We start from the raw sequence: 13,508 nt of genomic DNA, 5'->3' as shown, positions 1-13,508 counted from the left end.
TAGATGGCAACATACATAAATTATTTGCATTCTCTTATGAAGTTTGGTACAAATGGTGAGCCACAACCCATCACTGCTTGCAAATACTAAACCTTTGATGGAGCCTCCATTTATACCCAATCATGATTCTCTCACCTGTTACACATTTACCTGCTTATCATGGAATGTTCCAAATATTACATACATTTTTTACACTTATTTTGCCTGTCCCATCTTTTTATTGTGTTGCAGGCATTAGATTCTAAATTTGTTTATATTTACAAAATACAATAAAGTTGATAACTGACATTATAAATATTTTCTTTATACTTTTGTTAGTTAAATAAAGATTCAAGAGAATTAACAAATTACAGATTCTTCTTTTTATTGCATTTTAATAACTGTCCCAACTTTTCTGGAAATGGGTTTCCAGATTTGCAAATGTATTAATTTATACTGGATGGTCAAATACACATTTTACTGTCATCTTATCTACAGTCAACTCCAGAATTAAAATGTAAAATGTGCCTTTACTTTAATAAACAGCTAAGATAAAGTCCATTATGCCATGTAAGAGTTTCCAGGTTTCATAAAAACCTGTCTTGTCTTGTCTGATCATAGGAAAGTCAAAGTTTCACTAGTGTCAAACTAACTTTAGGTGTCTACATTTGTGGTTAAATTTGAAACAGGCCTTTTCCCTGGCATGCACTCAAAATAATTAGTTGGAAGAAAGTGTGCAACTACACTGATCAGCTCTACTTACCATTTAATGTTATGGCTGATCCGTGTAATGTAAGATTTGAACACTTGACTGCAAGCTACACATTTCCAACTGTGATCATTGTTTATTATAGCTCCAGTTGTTGTTTTGTTCTATTTTCTCACAATAAAATTGTACTCCAATAAAGAGCCAAATGTTTGTCATATTTATTTCTACTAAAAACGGAGACAATCATTGTGAAGCTGACTCTAAAAGCATTCACTTAATGGAAAACACTTCACGAAAACAATCCTAAATATGTAGCTCCTCTAACAAGACCCCTCCTGCCCTCTGCTGGGAAACACTCAGAAAATACAACATTATGGAAGTACTCTTGACACTGAATGCAACAGTATATGTTTACTAACCATGAACGAAAAGAATGTCTGACCACTAAAGACTGTGGTCACTGATTAATTGGTTCCATAATATATATCAGAAATAAAATACATTTTACTAATGCAACTGCTATTACACTAACATAAAGGACTTACTACAAGTGGACTGTGGCTCTTTCCCTGAAGACAATACATTCCATATTAGGATGAACAGCAGTAACATTAACATGAATATAACGCACACACACACACACACACACACACACACATATCACCTATGTACCTAGAGTACAAGGTTAGATTCAATTACCAAGTATACCAAGCACCACATAGCAAACCATATATAGACGTAGTTCTTGTACTATTGTCACCTATCACTTTACAATATAAACAAGGCTTCATTTATTTATTTTTTGACAGTATCAGTATATATGCAATCAGATTATAGTACAGAGGTGGGCAGTGGGTCTTGGCAATAGACACTGGGCTTTGTTTTTGCTGGTGCAGCTCAAATTTAACATTTGCATTTGAGGTTATTATTTTATTACTCATATTCAAAAAAGCACTGTTTTCATCTAAGTAAACTCTGATTGATGCCAAATAGAAAATGTAAAAAAACAGCTGGAAGTCTGCAAGATTTGAGGCTGAGGACAAAAGCAGAAGATGAAATTTCTCTCTGTTATTAACTTTATGCTGATCTAGTACTAACTTAGCCCAACACCTTGCCAAAGCCTTAAACTTGATGGTCTTTTTTACCAAGCTCCATAACTATACTGGTGTAACAGAAATGAACCATGAGCACTAAACTCTAACACGCACACCTGCACAAAAATAATGGCAAGAGGTTTTAAAACGAAACAGCAAACATTTACATTGATATACACATACATAAACACCGACAATTTCACAGCTTCAGAGATGAGGTGCTATTTTACAAGCTTTCTTTAAGACGGTATGATTACATATAACATGAACTGTACATGTACGTGTGATCCACTTTAAAGCTACTTCGGAGTATAAAAGATTCCTCTGTTTCATAGCTTTAAATCTAACATATCTATCTCATCATCCTTTCTGACTATGGATACAATTAAGTCATTACAAACATACATCTATATCAATAATCTGTCTGGTGTTCTTTACACATATTATATGTTTGAAAACATTACAGCCTTATTAGTGGAATCAGACAAAAGGATTACATAATATTCACAACCTTACCATTTGGGAATTTCACAATTAGTAGTCACTGTTGTACAGAAATATTTACGTAAATCAAATATTAAGATACCCATTATGAACAATTTCAAAATGTACCAGTCAGAGTGGATTTACAACGTTTAAACGATAAAGCAAGTGTTCTTACAATATTCAGAGACTCGTGTGCTTTATTTGCCGGTATTTATATCCTGCAATTGGTTAATAAATATGCCCAAGTTTACCAAAATTGCCATAAATAGGTAAGCAGAGTAATGATAATTAAATACAATATTTCCAAATAATACAAATATTGTAGAGTATTACTGCAACAGTTGTATAGACAGCATTAAATCATATTATAAAAGCTTTAGCTCATGGCTCTATGATTCTCAATGCAATGCAACCAATTTGAAACCTTATATGAGTTCAAGAATCTATAATAATTAAGTCTTTCTGACCTAAAACATGAAATAAAGGCTTTTAACAAGTAATCCACCATTTTTGGTGACTCCTGCACTGATTATCCCTCAGGTTTACATCTTACCACTGCTACTGTACTCAAGCAAAAGTAAAAATCTTAATCCTGAGTAATACCAATAACCAAGTTTTCAAGTTACAAAATAGAAAAAGGAAGGCAATAACAAACCATATTTCTGCAATCTAAACACAATTACAAAACCAATAAATAAAAACCTTATAAGGATTTTCACCTCCAAGCCTAAAAATCCACTGTCTACTAAAATCTTGCCTTCCCCAAACACCTGAATCAACTGCTTGAAATGTTGCTGATTAGCAGAGAAAACTTGAAACTGACAAGGAGTGAAGTTGAAATTTAATGAAATATTAAAAGTCTAAGTGTATGGCTCACTGTGTTATTGCAAAAAAAACTGCAATGAGGTAATGAATAAGACTTTAAAAAAGTTTAACCTATTGTTAGAATAAACACAACAGTGTTTAGGTGCTCAAAGCTGAACAAATATGAAGACTGTAAGTGTTAACTATATTTATTACTAATGTGTATATAAATTGTAGTAATTAAATGATAACTATCCATCTGCTGTAGCTATACCAGTTTCCCTCATTTGAACAAGATCTAAATTGAGAATGAATTTTCTAATTTTTAATAACCTGTCTGGTTTAATTTAACTTGGCCAGTGGGAATCAAAGGTTATGGCTGGCTGGCTGGCTGGCCCCTCAATATTCCTATATTTTTATTTGAGCTCTAATTCAGTTAGGGTCATAATAATATACGGGCATTAAAACTGTGATTGGAGCTTCAACAGCAAAAGAAAAGATTCAAATCTGGTACTAATATGGACAAAACAATACTTTACTATATACAACAGCTAAAGATAAGTTTGATGCATTATTGTACCAGAGAAAAGTTGTTTATAATAATATTGGTCAATTATTTGATGTATTCCTTCTAGTTTCCTCCTGCTTTCCATTAAAAACTCATTACATAGGGTCATCATAGTTGTAGGTGGGGGCGGCAGAGTATTGTTGTCCCTGCACTGCCCCCTGAGCTGCCCCCATTGCGGCCTGTTGGGCTGCTTGTTGCACATGGGGATTCTTCCATGCACCTGTCGTCCATTCCTCCTGGGCCTTGCTCATGCTTCCTCCACTACCACGGTAGAAGTTGTGCACCTGCACCACACAAAAATGTTTAGGCAATTTTAGGGATTCAGGGTGCAATGGTGTGATCATACAAAAGATTCATCATCATCATGTATCCTGAGGCATGCTAAAGCATCTCAATTCTAATAATAATTAGCTATTTTTAACTTAAATCTGCTAAATCCGGGCGCCACAGTGGCACAGCAGGATATTCCACTAACACACCAGAGCTGGGATTCTCAGCTCTCCGAGTTCGAGTCTCAGCTTTGCTACCGGTCGGCTGAGTGCCCCTAGCAGGCACAATTGGCAGTGCCTGAAGCAGACAAAATTGGCCACTAGTCTGCTGTGTGGGAAAAGACCGGACTAAAAAGGGGGTGGGGTCTTTGTGTAAGGAAGTGGAGGACTGTACAGAAGGGGAGTGTAGAGGAAAGCAGTCCAGTACTAGAAAGTAGAGGAAAGCAGTCCATCAAAAAACTGAAGAATGGCCGAATAAGAAGAGGTTGGTGGACTGTGTACGAGGGACTGTGTGTCAGGCAAATATAACCTCCTTGAATGCGATTGGGGTCCTCAGAACTGGAAGACTAATTGGCTATGCTAAGTTGGGAGAAAAAATCTAGCATGTCTCATTTTTACACATAGCACATGCACTATGTTTTACCAGCCAGCTAGTTAAGGTTTGTGTCCAGAATTGCAACTTGGCCAAAAATATTTCATTTTGTCAATTTATTTTCATCAACCACTTTATCCTGGTCAGGGTTGCGGCAGGCTGTTCACCAGGAATCCCTGAGTGCATGGCAGGAATAACCTGGACAGAGAGCCAATTCATCATAGGACTTTGGCCACCTCCACATTATTAGAAACTTGACATTTTTGTAGGCTTAGAGGCTACCACAGAGGCAACAAGCCCAGTCTCCAAATTTAGTAATTTAGCATCTTACAGCTCAATTACTAAATGTATAGTTACTATCATTTGCTGGGTGTGGCATGCAAATGAGCTTTAGCACTTTCTTCTCTCTTCCATTATTGGCATGCTATTATTTTTACTGATGCAGAATATTTAAAAAAAGAAAATCAAGATGCATCCACAAACTTTTTCTTACTGCTAGTAAACATGATATATACATACATGACAGATATATTATAGATATATTAAATATATTATATGTAATAATATATTTTATAATAATATAAAGGGTATAAGGGCATGAGGTACCTTGGTGAGAGCAATGAAGGAGAGTACAGCCACAGCTGTAAACATGATGGTGGGTATCAGCATGACCACAGCAGAGCCAATATTAGTGCTGAAGAATGTGATGGTAGCCAGCCACCCACTGTGATGCAAAGAAAAATGATACAGAGATAATGAGAGATACAGAGAGATTTTAAACATTTCTCATGGCACAAATAAATGAGCTAATATGGCTAGGATCTAAAGAATCACTCCCTAAATCAATCCTAAACACAGTATTTATAACCAATTTCCAAAACTGCTTTAATAGCAAACTATTTTATTACTACGTCTTTATTTAAAGCATACTTTTTACTTTAATTTGTTGTTTTGTGGATTCAATTTTGAATTGATATAATTGTAATTTTTACCCATCAAAATATTTTGGATACATCTCCACAAGCTTGGCACACATGGACCTGGGCAGTTAACCCCATTATTAATGGTGGATCCTTTCACATTCAATAGGGTTTGAGTCTGGACTTTGGCTTAGCCAAACAGGAACATTCAGAGACTTGCCCAAAGGCGACTCCAGTATTGTTTTGGCTGTATGCTTCAGGTCATTGTCATGTTCAAAAATGAAATGTCACCCCATGCTGAGTATGTGTGTGCTTTGAAGGAGGTTTTTGGTTTCTATAATGTTCCTGTATTTGGTCACATTTATCTGTACCTCAATTCTTACCAGTTTTTCTGTCCCTGCCACTGAGAAGCACCACCATTGCATGATGCTGCCACTACCATGTTTTACTATAGAGATGATAGTAGCCAAGTAACATGCAGTGTCATGCAGTTCACCAGACACACTTTGTGCTATTTTGCCCAAAGAGTATTTTTTTTGTCTCATCAGACCAGAGAATTATTCCTTGAATTGCCAGTCCTTTACAGGCTGTCATTTGTGTTTTACTCAACTGTTTTGCCACTCTGCCATGAAGGCCACTTTAAGAAGTGCTGAAGAGATTGTTGTCTGTACAAAAGGTTCTCCCATCTTTGCACAGGAGCTCTTACCTTTCTGACCAAGGCCTTTCATCCCTAGAGGTGAAATTTGGCTGGCTACCATCAATTTGGCTGGCTACCTAAAAAGGTTTGAGGTTGTGCCAAGATTCTTCCAAGTCATTCTTTGAGCTTCATGGCTCATTTCCCTTAAACTACATAGCTTGCTTTTGGTACTGACAATGCAGTGTAAACTGTGGGCCCTTATAGCTCCAGGTATGTTCCTGTCCATGTTCAATCAATTCCAATTGCAACTAAGTTCCTGACACATCTCAAGGATACTTTAATAATAAATAAATTAACCTAATATTGGACTGGCCAAAAAGAAAAAAAAAAACACATTCTAATTTACACCAACCAGGCATAACATTACGACCACTGACAGGTGAAGCGAATAACACTGATTATCTCTTCATCATGGCACCTGTTAGTGGGTGGGATACATTAGGCAGCAAGTGAATATTTTATCCTCAAAGTTAATGTGTTAGAATCAGGAGAAATGGGCAAGCGTAAGGATTTGAGTGAGTTTGACAAGAGCCAAATTGTGATGGCTAGAACATCTCCAAAACTGCAGCTCTTGTGGGGTGTTCCTGGTCTGCAGTGGTCAGTATATATCAAAAGTGGTCCAAGGAAGGAACAGTGGTAAACTGGCGGCAGGGTCATGGGTGGCCAAGGCTCATTGATGCATGTGGGGAGTGAAGGCTGGCCCGTATGGTCCGAGCATCGGAACTAGACCACGGAGCAATGGAAGGTGGCCTGGTCTGATGAATCACATTTTCTTTTACATCACATGGATGGGGATACCTGGGGAACAGATGGCACCAGGATGCACTATGGGAAGAAGGCAGCAGAGACAGTGGGATGCTTTGAGCAATGTTCTGCTGGGAAACCTTGGGTCCTGCCATCCATGTGGATGTTGATATGTAACACCTAGCTAAGCATTGTTGCAGACCATGTACACCCTTTCATGGAAACGGTATTACCTGATGGCTGTGGCCTCTTTCAGCAGGATAATGCGCACTGCCACGAAGCAAAAACTGTTCAGGGATATTTTGAGGAGCACAACAACTAGTTTGAAGTGTTGACTTGGCCTCCAAATTCCCCAGATCTCAATCCAATTGAGCATCTGTGGGATGTGCTGGACAAACAAGTCCGATCCATGGAGGCCGCACCTCGCAACTTACAGGAGTTAAAGGATCTGCTGCTAAAATCTTGGTGCCAGACACCACAGCACACCTTCAGGGGTCTAGTGGAGTCCATGCCTCGATAGATCAGGGCTGTTTTGGCAGCAAAAGGGGGACCAACACAATATTAGGAAGGTGGTCAAAATGTTATGCCTGATCGGTGTATGTTTTGCCTTAAACATTTAGTTCATATGTCTACCAAGTTCATATCTCAAAGTCTAGATCCAGCACTCTTACCAAACTCCCCAGCCAGGGATGCCCACTGTCTGGATAATACTGATTACAACCTGGGCCATAAATACGAAGAAAAATGCCATGAAGTTGAAAGAGCTATCCGTCCTGCAAGAAAAAAAGATACAAGGTTATATATCTATTATAACCTGTCAACATATTTGTTTTAAATTGCATAACATTGATGTTTATTTTTTATAATGCAGAATGCCATTACACACAGTAATTCAGCTGTACTCACTTAAAGGCTTTGTAGATGGGTCGAAACCAGCACACATACGAGCATGGAGTAAAAAGAATGAGCCACAGTATAGACATTCCAAAGTTTGTGGCTCCGCCTCCACCACACATCCACGCCAAGCAGCCAATTAGATTTACTGCCAGTGTAGCACTGTTTACTACATCAAAGAAAACAAGAAGACTAAAACACTGAACTTCATATATTACATTTTTAAGTAAATACTTCAAACCATAATATTTTGCATTATAAATTCAACCAAAAGCATGCATCTACTCTTTTTTCTTCCATTTACCCAACCTAAATAGACAGCCAAAGCTTTACAAATACTGCTACAAATACTGATTTTACTGAAACACAAGGATAATGTTTATCTAGACAGCCTAATTATTATTATTTTAAATATTGTATTGTATGTGCACATGTCAAACCACTACCAAGTACCCCCACATCAACCCACTGCTGCATTCTTTTGAATGAATTTTGCCTACCTGAAGGCATAGGTTAAACTTTTTACTTTATTCCCTTCAAGCCTGATTCAACCTGATCCATCATTCGGGACTCAAGGAAGACAAGCATTATTGCAGTTGTAAAAATCCTTTTGACTATACTTTTTTCTTTACCCATACTTAAAGGGTTTATGTAAATAATGTTTTTTAGACTAAAGCAAGAGTATAAAATATGTCTACTATGAAGAACACAAAGCATTTTACAAGCCATTCCGGACAAGGCCATTTGCTAAGCACTATAAATATAAATGTAGGTCAGTGAAACAAAACCACAAAACTATGTCTGCTCCATTTTGTTCGCATGAATAAGAACCCACATCATTTGGCTCAGTGTAATTTAAAGAAATATTAAAAAGCTTCCAAAAGCTTGTCATAACAGCAGTGCTAATACAAAATTTTAATGTGGTAACGTAACTAAAATGGGTCTTTTATTTAAAAATGGCTGGACTTCCAATTCAGCTAGATTCCCCCAGCATTTGACATTTTTGCTCCAGCTGCTGTGTCATCACACTTATGTGTTATCAAATTATTTTAGAAATGTGTGAAAACTCTGAGATTACTCTTTGCTATTGGTAACACATTAAACAAACATTATCACATAACATACATTATAACATTAAACAAATACATTCAGGCTTGGAATATTGTGAGTCTTTGTGTTACTTAATTTAATAAAATCTTTCTTGATATGACATCAAGTGGACAGTGGTAGCCTAGTGGTAGCCTAGCTTTGGGCTATCAACCGGAAGATTGGCAGTTCAAATCCAGGCTCTGCTATACAGCCACTGTTGGGCCCTTAAGCAAGGCCCTTAACCCTATCTGCTCCAGGGGCGCTGTATGATGGCTGACCCTGTGCTCTGACCCCAGCTTCCGAACAAGCTGGGATATGCGAAAAAAAGAATTTCATTGTACTGTACACCTGTATATGTATATATGACAAATAAAGGATATCTATCTATCTATCTATCTATCTATCTATCTATCTATCTATCTATCTATCTATCTATCTATCTATCTATACAGAAGGCCTACATCAAGTGGTGGGCTAAGTCTGTAGCTCAGTGAAGTCTATTCAACTGGTCTGTAAACACAGCTGTGGCTTCTGCCGTGTTTTGGGTGGAAACACAGTGATGTTAAGCCAAACGGTAGTACACTGTCTACTCATTAATGCATAAAATGGAAAAAATGCATCGGACGCGACAGAAATGAAAGTAAATTCAAAAAGAGACATGAAATGTAAACTTACAGATCCAGAGATAGTATAGGCGCTTGCACATAGTGCGTCGTTGATCTGGAATTTCATTGAAGTCTTGGTAAAAGCAAGGTTTCAGTGGAATGAAACGAGGAAGTGGAGGAAAATTGTTTTCTATGGATAATAAAAGAGTAGTTTATAGTTAGACCTTGTACTGAATATAAAATTAACACTTTTATAGTATACTTGATTTACCAAACGAGTATGCATTTTACTTAGAATAAAAGAATTCAAAATAGTACTACACACAAGTTTAGAGAGAGTTCATTGTTGGGTGAACCGAATTCACCACCTGCAGTTACTGGCAATGTGTTTACAGTAACAGTTGTGATTAAACTTCATACTTTAATTTACTTCATACTTTATATTTTAATTTATAGTCTACATGTGGGCAAATAAAAGTCCTATTGTTCGTTTTTCTTATCTCTTATTCATTGGGGGAGACACATAAAGCTGATTTTCTTATTACGAGGACCCATTGCTACTACATATCATTCACAATTCTAGTAAAGTTAACTCTTACCTGCCATTGGGATCCTTTTTCAGATTCCTGACTTCAGACAGCAAAATTTAATTACCTAGACGGGAAAGACTCCATAAGCACAAACTAAACTGTAATATCACACCAACACTAAAAAAACAAATGTCATAAAAATGAGCTCGTAGCCGCAAATCCAATCTGTACGGTAGAAGGACAAAACTGAAACGTCACAAGGTAGCGTACTACCGTACTACATAGTATGTGAAAACAGTGTTTTGGCTGTGTGGTTTTAAATACTATGTAGTATGGTAGTAGGCCTAGCCTATGCGTCCTTCAGGAAGCGCTCAGTCAGGCCCAGCAATGCAGCGCCCCCAAGTGAAAGAAACAACGAAAAGGGCCTCTCACAGGATTTTAGGATCTGTATCACATATTTTCTACTCATTACCAAACGATACGCTTTTTATGTTTTATGTACAATATTTAAAGATGCTTGGGCGTGAATTTAATTATCAGTATTTATTTATTTAGCTCTGTGCTAATAGTGGAGCCCAGTGGAGTGACGATGGCAGGACATCTGGCGATAGGAGAAAAGGAAACACGAAACGGAAACCAGAATTCCATCCTCACATATATACACAAAATACATATAATTAAACACATTGGATTGCTAATATGATATTTTTGGATCATCATTATTTAAGTCTGTTGAAGGGCATGTTGCTGTGATTCATTCGAGCGCGGTTCAAACAATGATTTCCTGATAAGCTAGAAATCGGAATCATTTCGTGTACTATCATTTTGAGATATATACAAGAGCAATCTGATATCCGAATTAGTGCATCGTATAAGCATACAATTACAACGAAAGCTTGTTAACATAGCTTTACATTTTACTTGATTTAAGGTCGCTGGTATGGAGGTCGGCGAAAGCGCCCTTCAGCTGAGGATGCTGATAATACCGATATTATTTTCCCAATATGATCATCCAGTATTGTAGCACATATATGACACAGAGCTTTCATAGCAATTTACATCGGTAAAATAGAAATTAAAACAAAGAATGAAATAGCATCACCTCACCTCGATCGGTAAGCAAACCAAACACTGATCCCTTGTATCTGTTAAACAACTTTCCACCCAAGGTGAGTCAACATTTACAGCAGGGAGCTCCTCTGTCAGATTTGTGTTTTCATTACATCCGATAGTGGAGATTTGATTAAAAGAATCAGGTCAGAATCCTTCTACGCGTCGTGTGACTCCCCCGAGCATCCACTCCGTCTGGGCTTAGAGGAGGAGACGGTGATGATGATGAAGAAGATGATGCTGTGGGATCTGAGCAACGAGCTTTGCTGCTCAGTACTCGCGATACTTCATTCCTGTACTGTCTCCCCCACCCGTAGCTCATCCGGTGTCTGTTGCTACCGACCGCTCTCCACGGTACTGAACCATACCATAATATTTTGAACACAGGTTAGTTCAAAATATTTATGCACCGCATTGAAAAAGTATGTGGAAACCCCTTATCATCCCCTACTTGGGTTCAGGTGCATGAAACCACTTATCTTGAATATTGAATGACTTTGCCCCTGATCACAAAGAGAGGTCCATACATACAGACTTAATTTGATGAATGGAGGAAATTCAGTGGCTTGCAAAGAGCCTTGACGGTAAACCCAGTGAACACCTTTCTGAAGTATTGAGACATTGATTGCAAGCTAGGCCTTCTCTTTAGACTGAATGGGCACAAATATTCAAAGCCACACTTCAAAATATTGTGGAATACCTTTGCAGAACAGTGGGGACTCCATATCAATAGCAAAGGTTTTGGAATAGGACGTTCAACAAGCTAATGGTCAGTTGCCCATATTTTAATGTATACAAGTATACAAGAACCCTGTATACAAATAGCTTTTTTACCAAGATCAGATTGGTTCATGATTAGATGTTTCAGCAGAACATGACTCCAAACATGCCTCCCATTCCACACAAACTGATTTAAAGAATAAGGCTTTTGCCAACTCATTCCCCTGAACTAAACCTTTTTGAAAATCTGTGGGTAAGTTGAAAAGGAGAGTCCACAGAAAAGGACCTAGAACCCTGAAAGATCTGGGGTGATTGTGTATTGAGTGGTGCTCTTCTATAGCTTGTTCTAGATTCTGTGAACTTTGAGTCTTTCAATTTAAGAACATGGAACCATCAAGTTAGCTATTTAGTTAAACTATTAGTAGTTGCCCTAGTAGTTAAGGCCAGTAGAAAATAAATGAGTTGATAAGCATATTTAATCGTCATTTTGTAGCGTAGTTTTAGCTGTACCGAAGCTAATAACTTTAAAACAAATGATTTAAAGCCAATAAGCTGTTTAAGGGCATTGCCTGTTTACAATTGGTTGGAGAAAAAAGAAACTTCTGAAAATTAATAAAATAATAGGGTTATATAATAGGATTAAAACTTAATTAGGTTGAGAATTGATTTAGTGATCTATTGATTTATTGATTTATATACATTTACTGATTTTCTATCAAATAAGTCAAAGCTCTGACTTGACATTCCATTCCTATACTTAAATGCTGCTTTGTTGTTGTTTTTTGGTGGTGTGTTTAAGATCGTTGTTGTGCTGGGTTGTAAACCTCCTGCCTTCAGTGGTCTAGCAGAGGGCTGCATATTTCCTATGCATTTAGATGCACTTGGCAGCATAAATTTTCCCTTTGCTTCTGGCCAGTTACCAAGTTTCTGTTAAAAAGAAACATTCCCATAACATAATGTTGCCGCCACCTGATCTTTCTTTGCCTTCATGAGTTTTCTCAGTATATTCCAGTTTCCTACCAGTTCCTTAAAACAAGCAAAAGGTGAATTGGCTACTCTAGATTTCCTGTAGTTTTGAGCAATTTAATGTGTGGTGCCCCATTATAAATTGCCTCACAGTCTCAGGAAGCATTCCTGCCCTATATTCAGTGTTTCCAGATGGCACCAGACCCACCATGGCCCCGATCAGGATAACGAGGTCAAACACAGTCATGGACAATTTTGTATCTCCAATTTACCTCACTTGCATGTCTTTGGACTGGGGGAGAAAACTGGAGGAAACCCACGCAGACACGTGGAGAACATGCAAGGACCCAGACCTGGGGATTGAACCCGGCACCTTCTTGCTGTGAGGCGACAGTGCTACCCACTGAGCCACCATGCCACCCCAAACTAACAAAAACATAGGTTTCTGGGGTAGTATTGTTGCAGAGCATGCATAGTACAAACAGTATCAACTATCTATGACTGGTAAAACTTTTAAGTAGTGTTGGGAGTGGAGTTTGTAATGTTCTCCCTGTGCACACAAGGATTTCCTTTGGGCTTCTTCTCACCTTCCAAAATATGCAGATATGCAATTATTCATTCTGAATTACTGAACTAGGTGAACTGGTGACTGTGCTATACCATGATGTGGATTAGTGCCTCGCCCAGGGTTCCTTCTTAGAAGGAACTGGCTCAGCTTGTTCCCTCTCAAGG

At 37.8% G+C, this 13,508-nt stretch overlaps 1 protein-coding gene across 1 annotated transcript; it reads right to left on the bottom strand.

Moving 5' to 3' along the window:
• Positions 1-3,638: 3,638 nt before the first annotated feature.
• scamp5a (secretory carrier membrane protein 5a) lies at positions 3,639-11,155 on the bottom strand. Its single transcript, XM_062992208.1, has 7 exons — positions 11,088-11,155; positions 10,050-10,104; positions 9,521-9,640; positions 7,769-7,925; positions 7,534-7,635; positions 5,108-5,225; positions 3,639-3,924 (listed from the first exon to the last, which is right to left on the bottom strand). The coding sequence occupies exons 2-7, from the start codon at positions 10,054-10,056 to the stop codon at positions 3,736-3,738; spliced, it is 693 nt and encodes a 230-aa protein (XP_062848278.1). The 5' UTR covers positions 10,057-10,104; positions 11,088-11,155; the 3' UTR covers positions 3,639-3,735.
• Positions 11,156-13,508: the final 2,353 nt, after the last annotated feature.

This window comes from Trichomycterus rosablanca, chromosome 1, assembly GCF_030014385.1.
Source record: "Trichomycterus rosablanca isolate fTriRos1 chromosome 1, fTriRos1.hap1, whole genome shotgun sequence".
NCBI lineage: Eukaryota > Metazoa > Chordata > Actinopteri > Siluriformes > Trichomycteridae > Trichomycterus > Trichomycterus rosablanca.
The sequence above is the reverse complement of the archived record's forward strand: the minus strand, read 5'-3'. Positions and strand labels throughout refer to the sequence as shown.

Excerpts from the sequence above, each read along its gene's own strand:
- scamp5a (XM_062992208.1), bottom strand. Across the intron at positions 7,926-9,520 it reads CCTATACTATCTCTGGATCT|TAAACAGTGCTACACTGGCA; the intron begins GTAAGTTTACAT and ends TCTTTGATGTAG. Across the intron at positions 5,226-7,533 it reads ATCCCTGGCTGGGGAGTTTG|TGGGTGGCTGGCTACCATCA; the intron begins GTAAGAGTGCTG and ends TTTGCATCACAG.